Source organism: Amblyraja radiata, chromosome 2 (assembly GCF_010909765.2).
Source record: "Amblyraja radiata isolate CabotCenter1 chromosome 2, sAmbRad1.1.pri, whole genome shotgun sequence".
Taxonomy (NCBI): domain Eukaryota; kingdom Metazoa; phylum Chordata; class Chondrichthyes; order Rajiformes; family Rajidae; genus Amblyraja; species Amblyraja radiata.
Window position 1 is genome coordinate 7,977,853 of NC_045957.1, and position 19,015 is coordinate 7,996,867.

At 47.8% G+C, this 19,015-nt stretch overlaps 1 protein-coding gene across 2 annotated transcripts in view; it reads right to left on the bottom strand.

Annotated features, from left to right (window-relative positions):
* Positions 1 to 1,995: 1,995 nt before the first annotated feature.
* The window catches only part of LOC116986302 (TBC1 domain family member 20-like), a 39,856-nt gene continuing 22,836 nt past the window's right edge, over positions 1,996 to 19,015 (bottom strand). The window contains exon 8 of one of the 2 annotated variants that reach the window (XM_033041701.1): positions 1,996 to 2,907. In XM_033041701.1, the coding sequence (XP_032897592.1) occupies positions 2,236 to 2,907 (672 nt within the window). In that variant the 3' untranslated portion in view covers positions 1,996 to 2,235. The remainder of the gene's footprint in view (positions 2,908 to 19,015) is intronic. The other variant, XM_033041710.1, reaches the window with a different exon arrangement.

The following is a 19,015-nucleotide window of genomic DNA, read 5'->3' on the forward strand; positions in this document are numbered from 1 at the left end:
GCACAAATCCATGTTGACTGTTCCTAATCAGACCCTGTTTATCCAGATGCTTATATATATTATCTCTAAGTATCCTTTCCATTAATTTGCCCACCACTGACGTCAAACTAACAGGTCTATAATTGCTAGGTTTACTCTTAGAACCCTTTTTAAACAATGGAACAACATGCGCAGTACGCCAATCCTCCGGCACTATTCCCGTTTCTAATGACATTTGAAATATTTCTGTCATAGCCCCTGCTATTTCTACACTAACTTCCCTCAATGTCCTAGGGAATATCCTGTCCGGACCTGGAGACTTATCCACTTTTATATTTCTCAAAAGTGTCAGTACTTCCTCTTCTTTGAATCTCATAGTTTCCATAGCTACTCTACTTGTTTCCCTTACCTCACATAATTCAATATCCTTCTCCTTGGTGAATACCGAAGAAAAGAAATTGTTCAATATCTCCCCCATCTCTTTTGGCTCTGCAGATAGCTGTCCACTCTGACTCTCTAATGGACCAATTTTATCCCTCGTTATCCTTTTGCTATTAATATAGCTGTAGAAACCCTTTGGATTTACTTTCACCTTACTTGCCAAAGCAACCTCATATCTTCTGTTAGCTTTTCTAATTTCTTTCTTAAGATTCTTTTTACATTCTTTATACTCCTCAAGCACCTCGTTTACTCCATGCTGCCTATAATTATTGTAGATCTCTCTCTTTTTCCGAACCGTGTCCAATTTCCCTTGAAAACCATGGCTCTTTCCAATTTTTACTGTTTCCTTTCAACCGAACAGGGACATAAAGATTCTGTACTCTTAAAATTTCACCTTTAAATGTCCTCCATTTCTCTTCCACATCTTTCCCATAAAACAAAATGTCCCAATTTACTCCTTTTAAATCCTTTCGCATCTCCTCAAAGTTAGCCTTTCTCCAATCAAAAATCACAACTATTGTGATCACTGGACCCGAACTGTTCCCCAACGCATACCTCTGCCACCTGACCCGTATCATTTCCTAACAGGAGGTCCAGCACCGCCCCTTCTCTAGTAGGTACCTCTATGTATTGCTGCAAAAAACTATCCTGCACACATTTTACAAACTCGAAACCATCTCTCCCTCTTGATCCTATTCTCTTGCCTTCTTCCCATAATCCGTGACAAGAGTCGCGACCCAAGACAGCGTCTAATTCCCTCCACAGATGCTGCTTGACCTGCTGAGTTCCCCCAGCACTTTGTTATTAGCCACAGGACAAACAATAGTGTCGGCAGCCCAGGCCTTTCATTGATTGCAGCAACTTGCCCAGAATGTTTGTAAGGGACCAACTCTAAGCCTCTAACTGATAAAAGTTTGAGAGATAAATACGAGCCAGAGCACTCCGAACAACTTCTCCCCTCTTTCACAAACTAGTGTCTGGAGATCTTTTGTCCAACTGACAGGGTGTAGATGGCTTCAATTCATCTCCAAACCAAAAGAAGTGGCAAGGCAGTACTCAGATACAATTAACATCCATCACACACAACCTGCCAATGGAGCAGCTGCTAGAGCTGCTGCCTCACAGGGCCAGGTTCGATCCTGACCGAGGGCGCTGTCTGCGTGGAGTTTGCATGTTCTCCCTGTAATTGCATGAGATTCCTGCCGAGTGCTCCGGTTTACTCCCGCATCCCAGAGACGTGCGGGTTTGTGGGTTAATTGCCCCCTGTAAATTGTCCCTAGTGCGTGGGGAGTGGATGCGAAAGTGGGATAGCATCTAACTAGTTGGCGTGGACGTGGTGGGCCAAAGGGCCTGTTTCCATGCTGCATCCTTCAATGAATGCAACCCTCTCACCGATTATGCTCCTTCACTGCATTCAAAATCATAAACACACAGCTTCTAAGAAACGTTGAGGGGAGAATTTACAGAAAGCACCCCCCCCCCCCCCCCCCCCCCCACCCCCACCCGCCAACCCTACAAGAACAGCCGAAGAGAAGCAAGAAATGTGTGCTGCAGTAATTGTAACTTCACTGTGAGTATGTGGAATGTACAAGTACATGACAGAAACACTCAGCAGGTCAGGCAGCATCTGTGGAAAGAGAGGAATGAATGATCCACCAGGTCCAAGAGCTTAACTCTTGTTTCTCCTCCTGCAGATGCAGCCTTTGCTACTCAGAGTTTCCGGCCCATGTCTGTTTTTATTTCAGATTGTCAGCATCTGCGGCTTGCCGATGACCAATGACCATGGTTAGGCCGGACTCGCTTCCTATCCCCCATTCAAGGGCAAGGGCTTTCCATTTTAAAACCTCTCGAGTTGTCCTTGGCTGAACATCTGACAGAAGTATAGAATGAAGGATATCTACGGAACACGGTAGGCCACGCTGTCCAATGCTTCCATGCCAGCCCTTGTGGTAGAGCAGGAGGCGGTGGGTGGGTGAAGGGTCCCGGCCCAACACCTCGTCTGTCCATTTCCCTCGACAGGCGCTGTCTGAGCCGCTGAGTTCCTCTGGCTCTGGGGGGGAGATGTGTGTGAATGGCTAGTCCTCCGATGGCCATGAGAATGGAAAGCATGATGAAAAGCACCACGTCTTGCTTTGTTTCTTGGCTTATTTGACACTTTGCACCAGGGCGCTGCTCGGTTTGAGTCGGTGCGTGCTGGCCAGAGACGGGTCCCCCTCTAATTCCATCCCCGGCTACGGGAACAGCTGCAGGACAAACTCCGGCGCCCACTCCATCGCGGTGTTGACCACGGCAAAGGCAGCCGCTCCCAGAGTGGCGGTCAGCCCCCACACCGCCATCTTGACCAGCTGGTTGGCCCCCGCTGGAGCCGTGGCCTTGGCAAGGCCGTGCGGTGAGCGAGCTCTGGCCTTGGACTGCTGCCAGAGAACGGCGTCGGGGCGCTGCCGACACGTGGCCTGCTGGAAATCCTGGAAGGTGCTGATGGTGACGCTGTGGGAGGGCAGGAGAGAGGCGGTTAGTGGCCAGACACAGACAGTTCACTTTATTGTCATATGCACCGAGGTACAGTGAAAAGCTTTCGTTCTATTCCATTCCAAATTGTCCCCTGAATGTGTTTTCACACTTCGATACCTTTTGCCCGAAGGGAGAAGGGAGAAGGGAGAAGAGAGAGTGACCAGGGTGCCTTGCCTCAATCATGCTTGATTACGCTGCTGGCCTTGCCGAGGCAGTGAGAGGGGTAGATTGAGTCAAAAGGAGCTCAACGCGGTTTGGGTGGAGTAACGTCAGGGTTGAGAGACAGGACACTTTGCTCTGAGAGATACACGGGCCTTTCACAGAGACAGAGAGGGAAATACATCCCTGGTGGTCATACAAGACGACAGGGGTTTTACATTAAAACCAGGCGGGCCTTGGTGGTCCAAAATAAAGCAGAAAATAAACTCAGGCAGAAATTAGAAATCCGAAATAAAGCAGACAAACTACAAATAGGCAGATGATGCAAATCGAAAATAAAGCAGAGACGGTCTTAAATTAAAATCTGGCAGACGTTGGAAGTCCGAAACAAAACAGACAGTCTTAAATTAAGATCAGGCAGATGTTGAAAGTCTGAAATAAAGCAATCACAGTCTTAAAATCAGGCAGACATTGGAAGTCCAAAATAAAACAGGCAAGATCCGAAATTAAAATCAGATAGATGGTGAAAGTCTGGAATAAAGCAGGCACGGTCTCAAATTATAATCAGGCATTCTTTGGAAAGCTGAAACAAAGCAGACACCATCTAAAATTAATATCAGGAAGACATTGAAAGTCCAAAGGACAAAGCAGACATTCGTAAATTAAGATCAGGCAGTTGAAGGTCAGAAATAATGGTCTTAAATTGAAATCAGGCAGATGCTGGAAGTCCAAAATAAAGCAGGATATGGCAAAAATACCGAGCAGCAATGGGAGTTAGTGTGTCAGGTCCGAGGCTTCCCGACAGAAAGCGGACAGGTTATGGTGAAAGAATTATCATTTCTTGTGCAATTTGTTCCCAGGACACGAGTCGTCCTGCAAAGCCCACAGTCAGTGCCCTGGGTAGGCAAGTACCCCAGGTAGTTGTGCCGCACATCTATTCACGAGGAATGGCAAATGGAATTTGTCTCGGACAAGTGTGTGAGGTGTTGCACTTTGGTGTGGCAAAGCAGGGCTGGGCGCACACAGTACATGGTAGAGCCTTGGAGAGCCTTGTAGAACAGAGGTCTGGGAGTACAGAGTGCATGGCTGCCAGTAAGTGATGAATCACGATGGACAGGTTAGGCACACTTGCCTTCAGTGGGAAGGGTATTAAGTACAAACGTTGGGACATCACGATAAGCTGTACAAGTCGTTAGTGAGACTACACTTGGTTCCGTGTGCACTTCTGGTCAGCCAGTTATAGGAAGGATGCCATTTATGTTGGAAAGGTTGCAGGAGAGATTGACCAGGATGTTGTCTGGGCTTGCAGGCGCGTGTTATGGGGAGAGGTTGGATAGGCTGGGCTTTTTTTCCTCTTTGATGCTGGGAGGCTGAGGTGTGACCTTACTGACTGCAGAGAAAAATATATTTTGGAATAACATCACGAAGAGAATGCCTTGTCCAAACTGAATCAGTCCAGCCAAAAAAAAATACAATGTGCAGGAGGAACTCAGCGGGTCAGACAGTATCTGTGGAGAGAATGGTTTAGAGTCAACCTGAAACATAGAAAATAGGTGCGGGAGGAGGCCCTTTGAGCCAGCACCGCCATTCATTGTGATCATGGCTGATTGTCCCCAATCAATAACCCGTGCCTGCCTTCTCTCCATATCACTTGATTCCACCAGCCCCTAGAGCTCTATCTAACTCTCTCTTAAATCCATCCAGTGAGTTGGCCTCCACTGCCCTCTGTGGCAGGGAATTCCACAAATTCACAACTCTCTGGGTGAAAAAGTTTTTTCTCACCTCAGTCTTAAATGGCCTCCCCTTTATTCTTAGACTGTGGCCTCTGGTTCTGGACTCGCCCAACATTGGGAACATTTTTTCCTGCATCTAGCTTGTCCAGTCCTTTTATAATTTTATATGTTTCTATAAGATCCCCCCCTCATCCTTCTAAACTCCAGTGAATACAAGCCTAGTCTTTTCAATCTTTCCTCATATGACAGGCCCGCCATCCCAGGGATCAATCTCGTGAACCTACGCTGCACTGCCTCAATCACAAGGATGCCTCAATCACAAGAAGGGTGCCAATCCGAAATGCTGTCCGTCCATTCCCTCCACAGATTCCTCCTGACCCGCTGAGTTCCTTCAGCACTTTGCCCAGGATTTCAGCATCTGCCAGTCTCTTGCGTCTCCAAATGTTAAACTACCTCTGCTCTTCCGATTCTTAAACAACACCAAGATTATGTGTCTATAGTACTAATTCAGCAAGCCTGGCTGGTTATAAAAGGCTGCGTTGCAACAGGTTGTGGGTTAGGTTACAGCTTCCTCGAATGGGGAAAGTTGACGGCGGTTCTTTAGTATCAATGACTTTAGGGATGGATCGATATACGTCCAGGTCAAATTACACAAACTGGCAAAAATTAAAAGCTTCACTTTTGCTCAAAAGCAAGATCAACCAGAAACAATTGCGTCATGCTTTAAACAAACAATGACAAGTCAATGACTACGGCCTAAAATGGCCGGCAAGGTCATCCTCAGCTCAGAACCACTCAAGCTCAGGAAAAAATGTTTAGGAAGGAACTGCAGATGCTGGTTTACACCGAAGATAGACACAAAATGCTGGAGTAACTCAGCGGGTCAGGGAGCATCTCTGGAGAGAAGTATACGTTACCACTCGACCCGTAAGGTCAACTATTCCTTTTCTCCAGGGATGCCACCTGACCCGCTGAGTTACTGCAGCATTTTGTGTCCATTTTCAGGCTCTGGAAACCCTGAAAGGTCTAAGAGCAAAACCTAGCAGGACCTTGTTTAGGAAAGAACTGCAGATGCTGGTTTAAATCGAAGGTAGACACAAAATGCTGGAGAAACTCAGCGGGACAGGCAGCATCTCTGGAGAGAAGGAATGGGTGACGTTTCGGGGTCGATTTTTCTGAAGAAGGGTCTGAAGAAGGGTCTTGACCCGAAAAGTCACCCATTCCTTCTCTCCCGAGATGCTGCCTGTCCCGCTGAGTTACTGCAGCATTTTGTGTCTGCCCACCTTGATCAATAGATAGATGTCCCCAGCCTCATTTCAGAACAAGGACAGAGCCTCACCAGTTTCCCCTCCTTCATCAACAGCAAAATGTCAGAGATCACCGTAGAATCATAAGAACGGTTACAACATGGAAGGAGGCCGTTTGGCCCTTGGAGACCGTGGAGTAATCCAGCTCCCACTCCTTCCTCAGTTATGCAAATTCTGTCCTTTTAGACACATATCTATCTTCCTCTTGAATTATCTATCTTCCTTTTCAATACAACAATTGAATTGGCCTCAAGTAAAATCATGAGGGAAATAGAGGTGATGCACGTTTTTTATCCTCCCATCAAGGTCGGGATAAAGAACCAGAGGGCATAGGTTTAAGGTGTGGGGGAAAGATCCGAGGGGCAACTTTTTCCACACGGAGGGTGGTGGGTGTATGGAACGAACTACCAGAGGGAGTAGCTGAGGTCTGTATCTGTTTGGCAACTGGTACATAGATGGGGAAAGGTATAGAGGGATCCAGGTCTAATGCGGGTTGGTGGGATTAGCTTAGATGGGACATCTTGGTCGGCATAGGTGAGTTGGGCTGAAGGGCCTTTTTTCTGTGCTGTATGTCTATGACTCTAAATACCATCCTTTTCCCATTCAACTGTGAGTAAGTTACAGAAACTGGTCCTACTGCCCAGCTCGTAATCCCCCTGGGTAGCTTCTAACCCAACGGAGTGAACTTTAAATTCTCCAATTTCAAGTAATAACCCACCTACCTCCCTCTCTTTCAGTCTGAAGGTTCGAGATACAAAAGGCCATCTACCCATTCCCTCCACTGACATTGCCCGACTCTCTGAGTTCCTCCAGCACTTTCTCGACAACTTCAGGTCATGTTTTGACTGACTGTATCATAACTAGTCATTTTCGATGCAATTCACCTCTCAGTGATACTCGCTGTTCACTCTCGCTGTTAGTTCAGCCTGACTTGCGGGGGGGCGTGTGCCACAAGCCTGCAGTTTGCAGCGTTTAAACCTTGGTTTGCTCTCTTGCCCTCTGTCCTCACCTCTTAGCTCTGTTCACCTCTCTTTCCACCTTCCTCCATGAACCCATTGAGGCTAAACAGGTTGGGCTCGTATTTAAGTCTGAAGAAGGGTCCCAATCCGAAGAATGGGTCTCTTACCCATTCCTTCCGCAGACACTGCCTGACCCGCTGAGTTCCTCCAGAACTTTGTGTTGTGGGTGCGTATTTGTTGGAATCAGGAGAGGTAATCTTGGTGAAACTGATGTGATCCTCAGGGACGAATATACATGTCAAGATTGAAAAAAAATCACTTATAGGAGAATCTGAAATGAGGGGACATTGTTTCAAGATAAGGCCCTAGTTATTTGGCAGATATAGGTAAAGCTCTGGCATCCTCTGCTTCAGACAGCGGTGGAGGTAGAAGATTTTGGAAGATTGAAGGCTTTAGGAAACTGGCACAGAGAGGAGATGAGGCCAGCTTCGATCCGCCATGATCCTAATGAAAAGCGGGGGCAGGCTTGAGTGGCCAAGTGGTCAAGTCTACTATTTTCTGGATAGACACAAAAAAGCTGTACTCAGCGGGTCAGGCAGCACCTCTGGAGAGTAGGAATGGGTGACGTTTCAGGTCGAGACCTTTCTTCAGACTGACGTCAGGGGAGAGGGTGATACATAGATAAGGAAGTGTAAAGTGTGAAAACAGGGCATAGGGAATGGAGATCTAGGAACATGTAGAATAGATTATTGTTAGCTGGGAGAAGGTAACAACAAAGCAAACAGATAAAATGTAGTTGGAGACAGTCAGACTGGTCGGAGAACTTGGAAGGGGGAGGGATGGAGAGGGAAAGCGAGGGTTACTTGAAGTTAGAGGTCAATGTTCATACCGCTGGGCTGTAAGCTGCCCAAGCGAAATATGAGATGCTGTTCCTCCAATGTGCGTTGGGCCTCACTCTGACAATGGAGGAGGCCCAGGTCGGAAAGGTCAGTGCGGGGGAGTTAAAGTGTTTAGCAACCGGGAGATTAGGTAGGTTTAGTCGGACTGAGTGGAGGTGTTCAGTGAAACGATCGCCTGCGCTTCGTCTCACCGATTATATAGGAGTCCACGCGTGGAACAGCGGATACAGTAGATGAGGTTGGAGGAGGTGCAAGTGAACCTCTGCCTCATCTGAAAAGACTGTCAGGGTCCTAGGACGGAGTCGAGGGGGGAGGTAAAGGGACAGGTGTTACATCTCCTGCGGTCGCAGGGGAAAGTACCTGGGGAGGGGGTGGTTTGGGTGGGAAGGGACGAGTTGACCAGGGAGTTGTGGAGGGAATGGTCTCTGCAGAAAGCAGGAGAGATGGGAAGATGTTATCTTGTTGTTACATGTACCTTCTCCCAGCTAACAATGATCTGTTCTACATTTTCTATGATCTCCATTCCCTTTGCCCTGTTTTCACACCTTACACTTCCTTATCTATGTATCTCCCTCTCTCGAGGTCAGTCTGAAGAAGGGTCGCAACCCCAAATGTCATCCAATCCTTCTCTCCAGAGATGCTGCCTGTCCTGCTGATTTACTCCAGCATTTTGTGTCTCCCTTCGGTTTAAAGCGGCACCTGCAGTTCCTTCATACACATATCCTCTGGTCTCACTGTATCAGAGATATTCCCTGTGTCCTATCCTTCCCACCCCCACTTTATGGTCTTGACCTGACCCACCGAGCCACTCTAGCACTCTCTGTTTTATGCACAATTTTAGCATCTGCAATTCCTTGCGTCTACCTACCACACCTTCTCCGCATCTTACCCCAAACATTCTTTCTTTCACTCTTGCCTCAACATCAAAGGTTAGCCGAAGGCACACAAAAATGCTGGAGAAACTCAGCGGGTGCAGCAGCATCTATGGAGCGAAGGAAATAGGTGACGTTTCGGGCCGAAACGTCACCTATTTCCTTCGCTCCATAGATGCTGCTGCACCCGCTGAGTTTCTCCAGCATTTTTGTGTACCTTCGATTTTCCAGCATCTGCAGTTCCTTCTTGAACATCAAAGGTTAGCCGTTCCTTCTACCACAGACGCTGCTTGACTTGCTGAGTGTTCCCAGCATTTTCCACTTTTATTGCAGATTTACAGCATCTGCAGTTTTTCTTTTTAAAAAGATTTTCTATTTCTCCAACAGCGCATTCCAGATTCTAACCGCTTGATGTGTCAAAAAATACGCACCCGTCATACTTTGGTTCCTTTGTTAATCACTTACATTCTACGAGTGAAAATCTAACGTGCAGGTGCCGGAATTAGTTAAGGCGTTAAATGGGTTCATCGCAAGAGGTCTTGAGTACAGGAGGAAGGATGTGCTAATGTAATTATGCAAGCTTTTGTCGAGACCACACCTGGAGCAGAGTGTCTAATTCTGGTCTCCTTACCCAAGAAAATATATTCTTGGCTGGATGAGGCACGGCTGGGGGGGTTGTCGTATGAGGAGGTTAGATCGTCGAGGCATAATCAGAGTTTAGAAAAATAAAAGGGTGTTCTCATTGTAATAGTGGTTAGGCACAGAAATAGACCCATCGGCCCACAATGTCTCTGCTGGTCATTCCTTCTTAACATAGAAACATAGAAAATAGGTGCAGGTGTAGGCCATTCGGCCCTTCGAGCCTACACTGCCATTCGATATGATCATAGCTGATCATCCAACTCAGTATCCTGTACCTGCCTTCTCTCCATACCCCCTGATACCTTTAGCCACAAGGGTCACATCTAACTCCCTCTTAAATATAGCCAAAGAACTGGCCTCAACTACCTTCTGGCAGAGAATTCCACAGATTCACCACTCACTTTGTGAAAAATGTTTTACTAATCTCGTTCCTAAAAGATTTTCCCCTTATCCTTAAACTGTGACCCCTTGTTCTGGACTTCCCCAACATCGGGAACAATCTTCCTGCATCTAGCCTGTCCAACCCCTTAAGAATTTTGTAAGTTTCTATAAGATCCCCCCTCAATCTTCTAAATTCTAGCGAGTACAAGCCGAGTCTATCCAGTCTTTCTTCATATGAAAGTCCTGACATCCCAGGAATCAGTCTGGTGAACCTTCTCTGTACTCCCTCTATGGCAAGAATGTCCTTCCTCAGATTAGGAGGCCAAAACTGTAATGACTCTTCTGTCCTGTCGGGCAGAATGTACAAAATCTTGGAAGCACGTGCAACCATATTTAGGAACAGCTACTTCCTCAGTGTTATCAGACATCTGGAATGGCCTCTCATGTGCTGGGGTGCAGTCCTGGTCTTGCAACCTACCTCACAGCAGACCTTGCACTTTTTGTTTAGAAACACTTTTAGTTCAGAGATACAACATGGAAACAGGCTCTTCTGTCCCAGTCCACGCTAATCAATGATCACCTGTTCACACTAGTTCTATGTTATCCCACTTACTCATCCGCTCCCTACATATTAGGGGCAATTTTACAGAGACCAATTAACCTGCAACCCGCACACCTTTCGGATGTTGGAGGAAACCGGAGCACCTAGAGTAAACCCACGCAGTCACAGGGAGATGGTGCAAACTCCACACAGACAGCACCCGACGTCAGGATCGAACCCTGGTCATTGTTGCTGTGAGGCAGCAGCTCTACCAGCTATATTCCACACTCTGGTATTTTTGCACTGCCTGTTGTATTTCTGCATGGCTTGATTACACTCATATATGGTATGACTTGACTGGATAGTTGTCCACGTGACACAATAAGCCAAATAATCCAACCCTAGTGGGACAACGACATTGAAGCATCTCCACCTTTAGGGTCCCCTCAGGCTGCACACAGTACTGAACCGGAAACGTATTGCTGGTCCCCCTCCATCACCTGGTCCGAATCCTGGAACTACATCCTCCATCAGCACCTTCACCAGCACCAACAAGGCTGCTCAACCCTGTCTCGCAGAAGGGAATTAGATACAGGCTACTATTATCTACCATATCTGCCCCCATCAGAAACCCTCGGACTATCTTTGATTGGACTTTACTGGCTTATCTTGCACTAAATGTTATTCCCTTCATCATGTATCTGTACACTGTGGACAGCTCGGATGTAATCCTGTATTGTCTTTTTGCTGACCGGTTAACACGCAACAAAAGCTCTTCACTGTACCTCGGTACACGTGACAATAAACTCAACTCAATTATGATTATGATCTTGACAGCGACACCGAGATACGAATAAACAAATGATGCCCAAGATAACTGACCGATCTCCAGCAGCAGATCGCTGAGAGGGCACACGGATCCCCAGAGATGTCCTTCCATAAGATGGGGTACTGCCCGATTCACCTCGACCCCATTGCGGACATTGGACTTTGTCTATGGAACTGGGGCACTACAATGCTGAGAAGTATACTCTTGCACTCTACAGTAGAGAGCATGCTGACCGGTTGCATCGTGGCTTGGTTCGGCAACTTGAGCGCCCTGGAGAGGAAAAGACTACAAAAAGTAGTAAACACTGCCCAGTCCATCATCGGCTCTGACCTCCCTTCCGTCGACGGGATCTATCGCAGTCGCTGCCTCAACAAGGCTGGCAGCATCATCAAGGACCCACACCATCCTGGCCACACACTCATCTCCCCGCTACCTTCAGGTAGAAGGTACAGGACCCTGAAGACTGCAATGACCAGGTTCAGGAATAGCTACTTCCCCACAGCCATCAGGCTATTAAACTCAACTGAAACAAATCTCTGAACATTAATAGACCATTATCTGTTTATTTGCACTTTATCTGCTTATTTATTGATGAATACAGAACACATAATGGTATATGGACTCACTGATCTGTTCTGTAGTCATGCCTACTATATTCTGTTGTGCTGAAGCAAAGCAAGAATTTAATTGTCCTATCAGGGACACATGACAATAAACTCTATTTCCTGATCTGTTTGGATGGCCAAAAGCAAAGCTTTTCACCGTACCTCTGCACTCGTGACACCTTCTGCATCCACAGATCACCAGTAGTCATTGACAGGGTCTGCCAATTCCTGTCCCACACAATCGATGGTTTACTGGACATTCAATCCCAATCACAGATCCCTGATGAGGCTTGCCGTTCCATACTCTCACCAACAGATCACTGATGCTTCTTCGTGGAGTTAAACGGCACAGAAACACAGGTCCTTCGGCCCATCTCGTCCATGTGTTGACATATTGGACGAGTCCCATTGCTTTCATTTGGCCCATTTTCCTCAAGACCCTTCCTATCCACATCTGTCCAAATGTCCTTTAAATGTCGTAACTGCATCTGCTTCTATGGCTTCCTCTGGCAGCTCATTTCAGATACAGACCATCCTCTGAGTGGAAACATTGCCCATGAGGTCCTTCTTAAATCTCTCCCCTCTCACAAACCGACGGCCTCTAGTTTTAGAATCCTCTACATCAGCCACTCCTCATGAATAAGAGATCAGTGAATCTCAACGTCATAGCACACCATCACTACAGCACGGAAACATGTCCTTCGGCCCATTGAGTCTGTATTGACCATCACTCATTCAGCCACACAGATCTTACATTAATGCCACTTTATACCCCCACCCCCCCCACTCTAGATTCCACCCTTCACCTGTACACTAGGGACCTGCGTGTATGAAGGTAGACAAATCTCCAGGGCTTGATCAGATATATCCAAGGACGTTGTGGGAAACCAGAGAGGAAATTGTGGGAGCCCTGGCTTGAAATTTACGAGTGGTCTTTAAATACAGACCATTACAGCGGTAGAGTTGCTGCCTTACAGCATTTGCAGTGCCAGACACCCGGGTTTGATCCTGACTATGGGTGCTTGTCTGTACAGAGTTTGTACGTTCTCCCTGTGACCTGCGTGGGTTTTCTCCGAGATCTTCGGTTTCCTCGCACACTCCAAAGACGGACAGATTAATTGGCTTGGTATAAGTGTAAATTGTCCCTTGTGTGTGCAGGGTTGTGTAAATGTGCGGGGATCGCTGGGTGGTGCGGACTCGATGGGCAGAAGGGCCTGTTTCCGCGCTGTATCTCTAAACTAAACCGGAAGGTAGCAAATGCTGTGCCTCTATTCAAGAAGGGCTGCAGGGAAAATGCTGGGAACTAGAGGCCAGTGAGCTTAACATCTGTAGTATGAAAGTTATCAGAGAGTATTCTGAGGGATAGGATATGCAGGCATTTAGATGGGCAAGGGCTGATTAGGGGTGGTCAGCATGGTTTTGTACGTGGGAGGTCGTGTCTCACAAATCTGATTTTAGATTTTTGAAGACGTGACCAAAAAGGTCGACGAGGGCAGAGCTGTAGATGTTGTATACATGGATTTCTATAATGCATTCGTCAAGGTTCGACATGGTAGGCTGCTCTGGAAGACTAGATCGCACGGGATCCAAGGAGAGATAACTGAATGGATACAAAATTTTCTTCATGGAAGGAAGCAGAGGGTGATGGTGGAAGGTTGCTTCTCAGACTGGAGGCCTGTGACTAGTGGTGTGCCTCAGGGTTCGGTGCTGGGCCCGTTACTGTTTGTTATCTACATCAATGATTTGGATGAGAACATACAGGGCAAGATTAGCAAGTTTGCTGATTAAACAAAAGTGGGTGGTTTTGCAGATAGTGAAGATGGTTGTGAAAGATTGCAGCAGGACTTTGATCGATTGGCCAGGTGGGCTGAGGAATGGTTGATGGAATTTAATACAGAGAAATGTGAGGTGTTGCATTTTGGGAAGTCAGACATGGGCAGGACCTACACAGTGAATGGCAGGCCTCTGGGTAGTGTTGTAGAGCAGAGGGATCTAGGAGTGCAGGTGCATGGCTCCTTGAAGGTGGAGTCGCAGGTAGATAGGGTGGTCAAAAGGCTTTTGGCACATTAGCCTTCATCAGTCAGAGTATTGAGTATAGAAGTTGGGAGGTCATGTTGCAGTTGTATAAGATGTTGTTGAGGCCGCATTTAGAGTATTGTGTTCAGTTCTGGGCACCATGTTATAGGAAAGATGTTGTCAAGATGGAAAAGGTACAGAGAATATTTATGAGGATGTTGCCAGGACTAGAGGGTCTGAGTTTTAGGGAGAGATTGAGTAGGCTGGGACATCTATTCCCTGGAGCTTAGAAGAAAGAAGGGTGATCATATAGTGTATAAAATCATAAGAGAAATAGATCAGGTAGATGCACAGTCTCTTGCCCAGAGTAGGTGAATCAAAGACCAGAGGACATCGGTTCAAGGTGAAGGGGAAAAGATTTAATAGGAATCTGAGAGGTAACTTTTTCACAGAAAGGGTGGTGGGTGAATGGAACAAGCTGCCAGAGGAGGTAGTTGAGACTGGGACTAACCCAATATTTAAGAAACAGTTAGACGGGTGCATGGATAGGACAGGTTTGGAGGGATGTGGGCCAAACACAGGCAGGTGGGACTAGTGTAGCTGGGACATGTTGGCCGGTGTGGGCAGGTTGGGCTGAAGGGCCTGTTTCCACACTGACTGAGATGAGGGAGGAAACCGGAGCACCCAGAAAAACACCCCACGCAAGACACAGGAAGAAAGTGCACCCTGCACACAGACAGCACCCAAGGCGTCTGGCACTGTGGGGCAGCGGCTTTACAAGCTGCGTCACCCAACTCTGTTCAAGATAAACAAATGCAAGTGCCGAGGTTCAGATCATTTTCCAAAATGTATTTGGATGATTGGGTCCACCTTGAAAAAATTCATCACCTCCAGTGATGGTGGCGGGGAACAAGGAATAACCCTACAGGAGGGCAGCACTGTGGGGCAACCTGTTACTGCTGCTGCCAGCAACTCCAGTGACCCGGGTTCAACTGTGAGCCTTGGTGCTGTCTTTGCAGTTTGCACATTCTCCATGTGACTGTGCACGTCCCAAAGACAATGTGGGATTGGTATCAGTTCATTATTTCACGTGTACCGAGATACGGTGAAAATCAGTTTGCGTGTTATCCAGTCAAAGCATCCGTCGGGAGCGTAATCGACCCATACACAAGTACAACAGGCATTGCAAAGGGAAGAATGCCAGAGTGCAGAATATGGTGTTACGGCGTTACAATTACAAAGACAAAGTGAAAGGTGCGCAGTGGTGTAGGTTGGAAGATGGGGAGTACAGCATAGTTTATGGGCCAACCATTCAGTAGTTGGATGACAGAGGGGCAGAGGCAGTTCCAGGTGGTGCGTGTGTCGAAGCTTCTGCATGTTTTGCCGGACAGCTGCGTCACTGCGCCGCGCTCATTTATTTCTCCCCTCCAGCAGGCAGGACACAAGTGCAGGACACAGGCTCGTGCTGCGTTGCAGGAAGCTGCAGCTGGACCAGTACAGCCAAAGTGCTGACTCGGCAGTGACAAGCCGGTCCGGAATACGCTGCTGGGGGGGGGGGGGGGGGGGGGGAGAGGCTGCTGCAGAGCCGAGGCCTGCGATACAGTGCGCAGAGAGAACAGACTTGAGAAGAGGGGAGGGGGGGGAAGAGAGAGGGGGATGAGAAATAACCAGAGAAGGCACTGCTGAACAAAGGCTGAATGAGCGGCTGAATCCGAGCCAACACAACCTTCAGTGTGGGATGGCTCACAGCCAACTCATTTCCTTATTACAACGCTCTTGTCCATCACAGAAGAAGATTACCGCAGGCCGTTGCTGCATTGCCTGCTCGCCAGCAACAGTGCAGTTTAGTTGATGTCTGCACCAGAGAGGAGGCACACTAATGGGGTTTGCTCATTCTCTGTCCCTGCTTCCTTCCAGGGGTCATAGATCCAAGGCACGCAGAGTGATGCAGCGTGTCGGGTCGTTGTCTCACAGCGCCAATTCCGGGCTCCATCCTGACCTCGGGTGACCTGTGTGCCCTGCACGTTCTCCCTGTGACGGCATGGGTTGCCCCTGGGTGCTCCGGTTTCCTCCCACATCCCGAAGACCGTGCGGGTTTGTAAGTCAATCGGTCTCGGTGAATTGCCCCTCACGTGTACGGAGTCAAATGTGTCTGATGGTCTTGTGTCTCGAAACAGAACAATGAAATTCTTACTCATAGCAGCACAAGTAGTGTGTGAACAAAGGTACACAAAAATGCTGGAGAAACTCAGCGGGTGCAGCAGCATCTATGGAGCGAAGGAAATAGGTGACGTTTCGGGCCGAAACCCTTCTTCAGTGTGTGAACAAGGTACTCAGTATACCATATAAACAAGTAGGGAGTGGATGAGAAAGTTGGATAACTTGGAACTAGTGTGAACAGATGATCAATGGTCAATATGGACTCAGTGGGCCGAAGGGCCTGGTTTCATGCTCTATCTCTAAACTAACCCTGAAGATGGGCGCTGGGTTGAGACACAAAAGACTGCAGATGCTGGAATCTAATGCCCCTGTCCCACTTAGGAAACCTGAACGGAAACCTCTGGAGACTTTACACCCCACCCAAGGTTTCCGTGCGGTTCCCGGAGGTTGCAGGTGGTTGCCGGAGGTTGCAGGTAGTGGAAGCAGGTAGGGAGACTGACAAAAACTCCCGGGAACCACACGGAAACCTTGGGTGGGGCGCAAAGTCTCCAGGGGTTTCCGTTCAGGTTTCCTAAGTGGGACAGGGGCATTAAGTAAAACACAGAAAGTGCTGGAAGAACTCAGCAGGACAGGCAGCATCTGAAGAAATGTCACAATTCCATTTCCCTTTCCCTCCACGGATGCTGCCTGACCCGCTGAATTCCTCCAGTGCTGTGATTTCTGCTCAATGGTCACTGGGTGAATGACCAAAGGAACAGCAGGCTGCTGGAAAGAGGAGAAACCCACCGAGTTCAAACTGACATAGATTATTTGAAGATCATTTGCTGAGGCTCTATAAGGCGCTGGACAGGCCGCATCCAGAGGAGGTTTAGTGGAACGATCCCAGGAATAAGTGGGTTTACATATGAAGAGCATTTGATGGGCACTGGGCCTGTACTCACTGGAGTTCAGAAGGATGAGGGGGAACGTCATTGAAACTTACCGAACAGTGAAAGGCCTGGATGGAGTGAGTGTGGAGAGGATGTTTCCACTAGTGGGAGAGTCTAGGACTAGAGAATTAAAGGATGTTCCTTTGGGAAGGAGATGAGGAGAAATTTCTTTAGTCAGAGGGCGGTGAATCTGTGGAATTTTGTGCCACAAAAGGCAGCGGAGGCCGTCAATGGATATATTTTAAGGCAGAGATAGATTAATTCTTGATTTGTACGCATGCCAGGGGTTATGAGGAGAAGGCAGGAGAATGAGGTTAGGAGGGAGAGATAGATCAGCCATGATCGAATGGCAGAGTAGGCCTGATGGCCTAATTCTGCTCCTATCACTTATGAACATATGAACACTTACCCGTCCCATCAATGCAACAGCATTCCTGCGATATTACAAGAATCTTTTTTAAATCTTAGTCATGGAGAGATACAGCACGGAAACAGGCCTTTTGGCCTACCAAATTGACACTGACCATCAACTACATTTAAACTAATCCTACGCTAATCTGATCCAATTATATTCTCCGCACACCGACTCATTCCAGATTCTGCCGAGGGGCAACCAACCCACCGACCCGCACTTCTTTGGGATGTGGGAGGAAACCCACCCGGTCACAGGGAGAACGTGCAAACTCTTCACAAACAGCACCCGAGGCCAGGATCCAACCCAGCGCTCCATCGCCGGGAGGCAGCAGCTCCACCAGCTGCGCCACCGTGCCGACCTTTAGCAATCAACTTCCTCTTCAAAAGACTCAGGAAAACACATTCCGCGCTGTAATGAAGCTCTCCAATTAGTTCCACCCCTCCCCAGCTCTTACCCCACAGCTGTGCACGCTTTTCCTCTTTAAATAATTTCATTATTTATTCTGGATAAGCCTGCTTTGACTTTTAAGCAGCACGCAGCAGATTCGCGACTCGCTGCAGAGGCAAACATTCTCATCTGCACTAAATTTATAAACCCTGGGTGGGCAGAGGTGGACTCGAGGCAGAACAACTTAGTTCCAGACCCCAAGCACGAACCTCCACCCAGAGTTGTCCACGAGAATCACACAGCACAGAAACAAGCCCGTTGGCTCAACTCGTACAAGCCGACCAGGGGCCACAGTTTAAGAATAAGGAGTAAGCCATTTAGAACGGAGACGAGGAAACACTTTTTCTCAGAGTTGTGAGTCTGGAATTCTCTGCCTCAGAGGGCGGTGAAGGCAGGTTCTTTGGATGCTTTCAAGAGAGAGCTGAATAGGGCTCTTAAAAATAGCAGAGTCAGGGGATATGGGGAGAAGGCAGGAACGGGGTACTGATTGGGGATGATCAGCCATGATCACAGTGAATGGCAGTTAGCTCGAAGGGACAAATAGCCTACCCCTGCACCTATTGTCTATTGACCAAGATGCCCAATCAACGCTAGTCCCATTCACCCACGTTGGGCCCAGATCCCTGCAAACCTTGCCTATCCGTGTTCCATATACACAACATCTGCTGTGTGAAAAAGTTGCCTCACCAGGTTACTATTAAATCTTTCCCCTCTCACCTTAAACCTGGGTCCTCTTGTTCTGATTTCCCTACACTGGGCAAACGTCTGTGCATTCAACCCAGGCAGTCCTCCTTCTCCCCAATCTTGTCTGGCAAATGTTACAGAAGCTTGAAAGCACGCACCACCAAACTCAGGAACAGCTTCTTCCCCCCCCCCGTTATCTTCCATAATGCTAGGTTACTGTCCGATTCACCTCTACCCCATTGCGGACATTGGACTTTGTCTGTGGAACTGATGCGCTACAATGCTGACAACTATATTCTGCACCCTGTATCTTCCCTATTGCTCGATCTATTGCAGTTGAGTTGGACTTGATTGTATTTATGTGCGGTGTCACCGATCTGTTGGGATGAAATGCAACAAAGCTTCTCTCCATGCCTCGGTACATGGAACAATAATCAACCTAAACCCTCTTCATCTACGTATCACCAGAGGTCTGGCCACCCCCCTCAGCAGTCATTGTGACAATA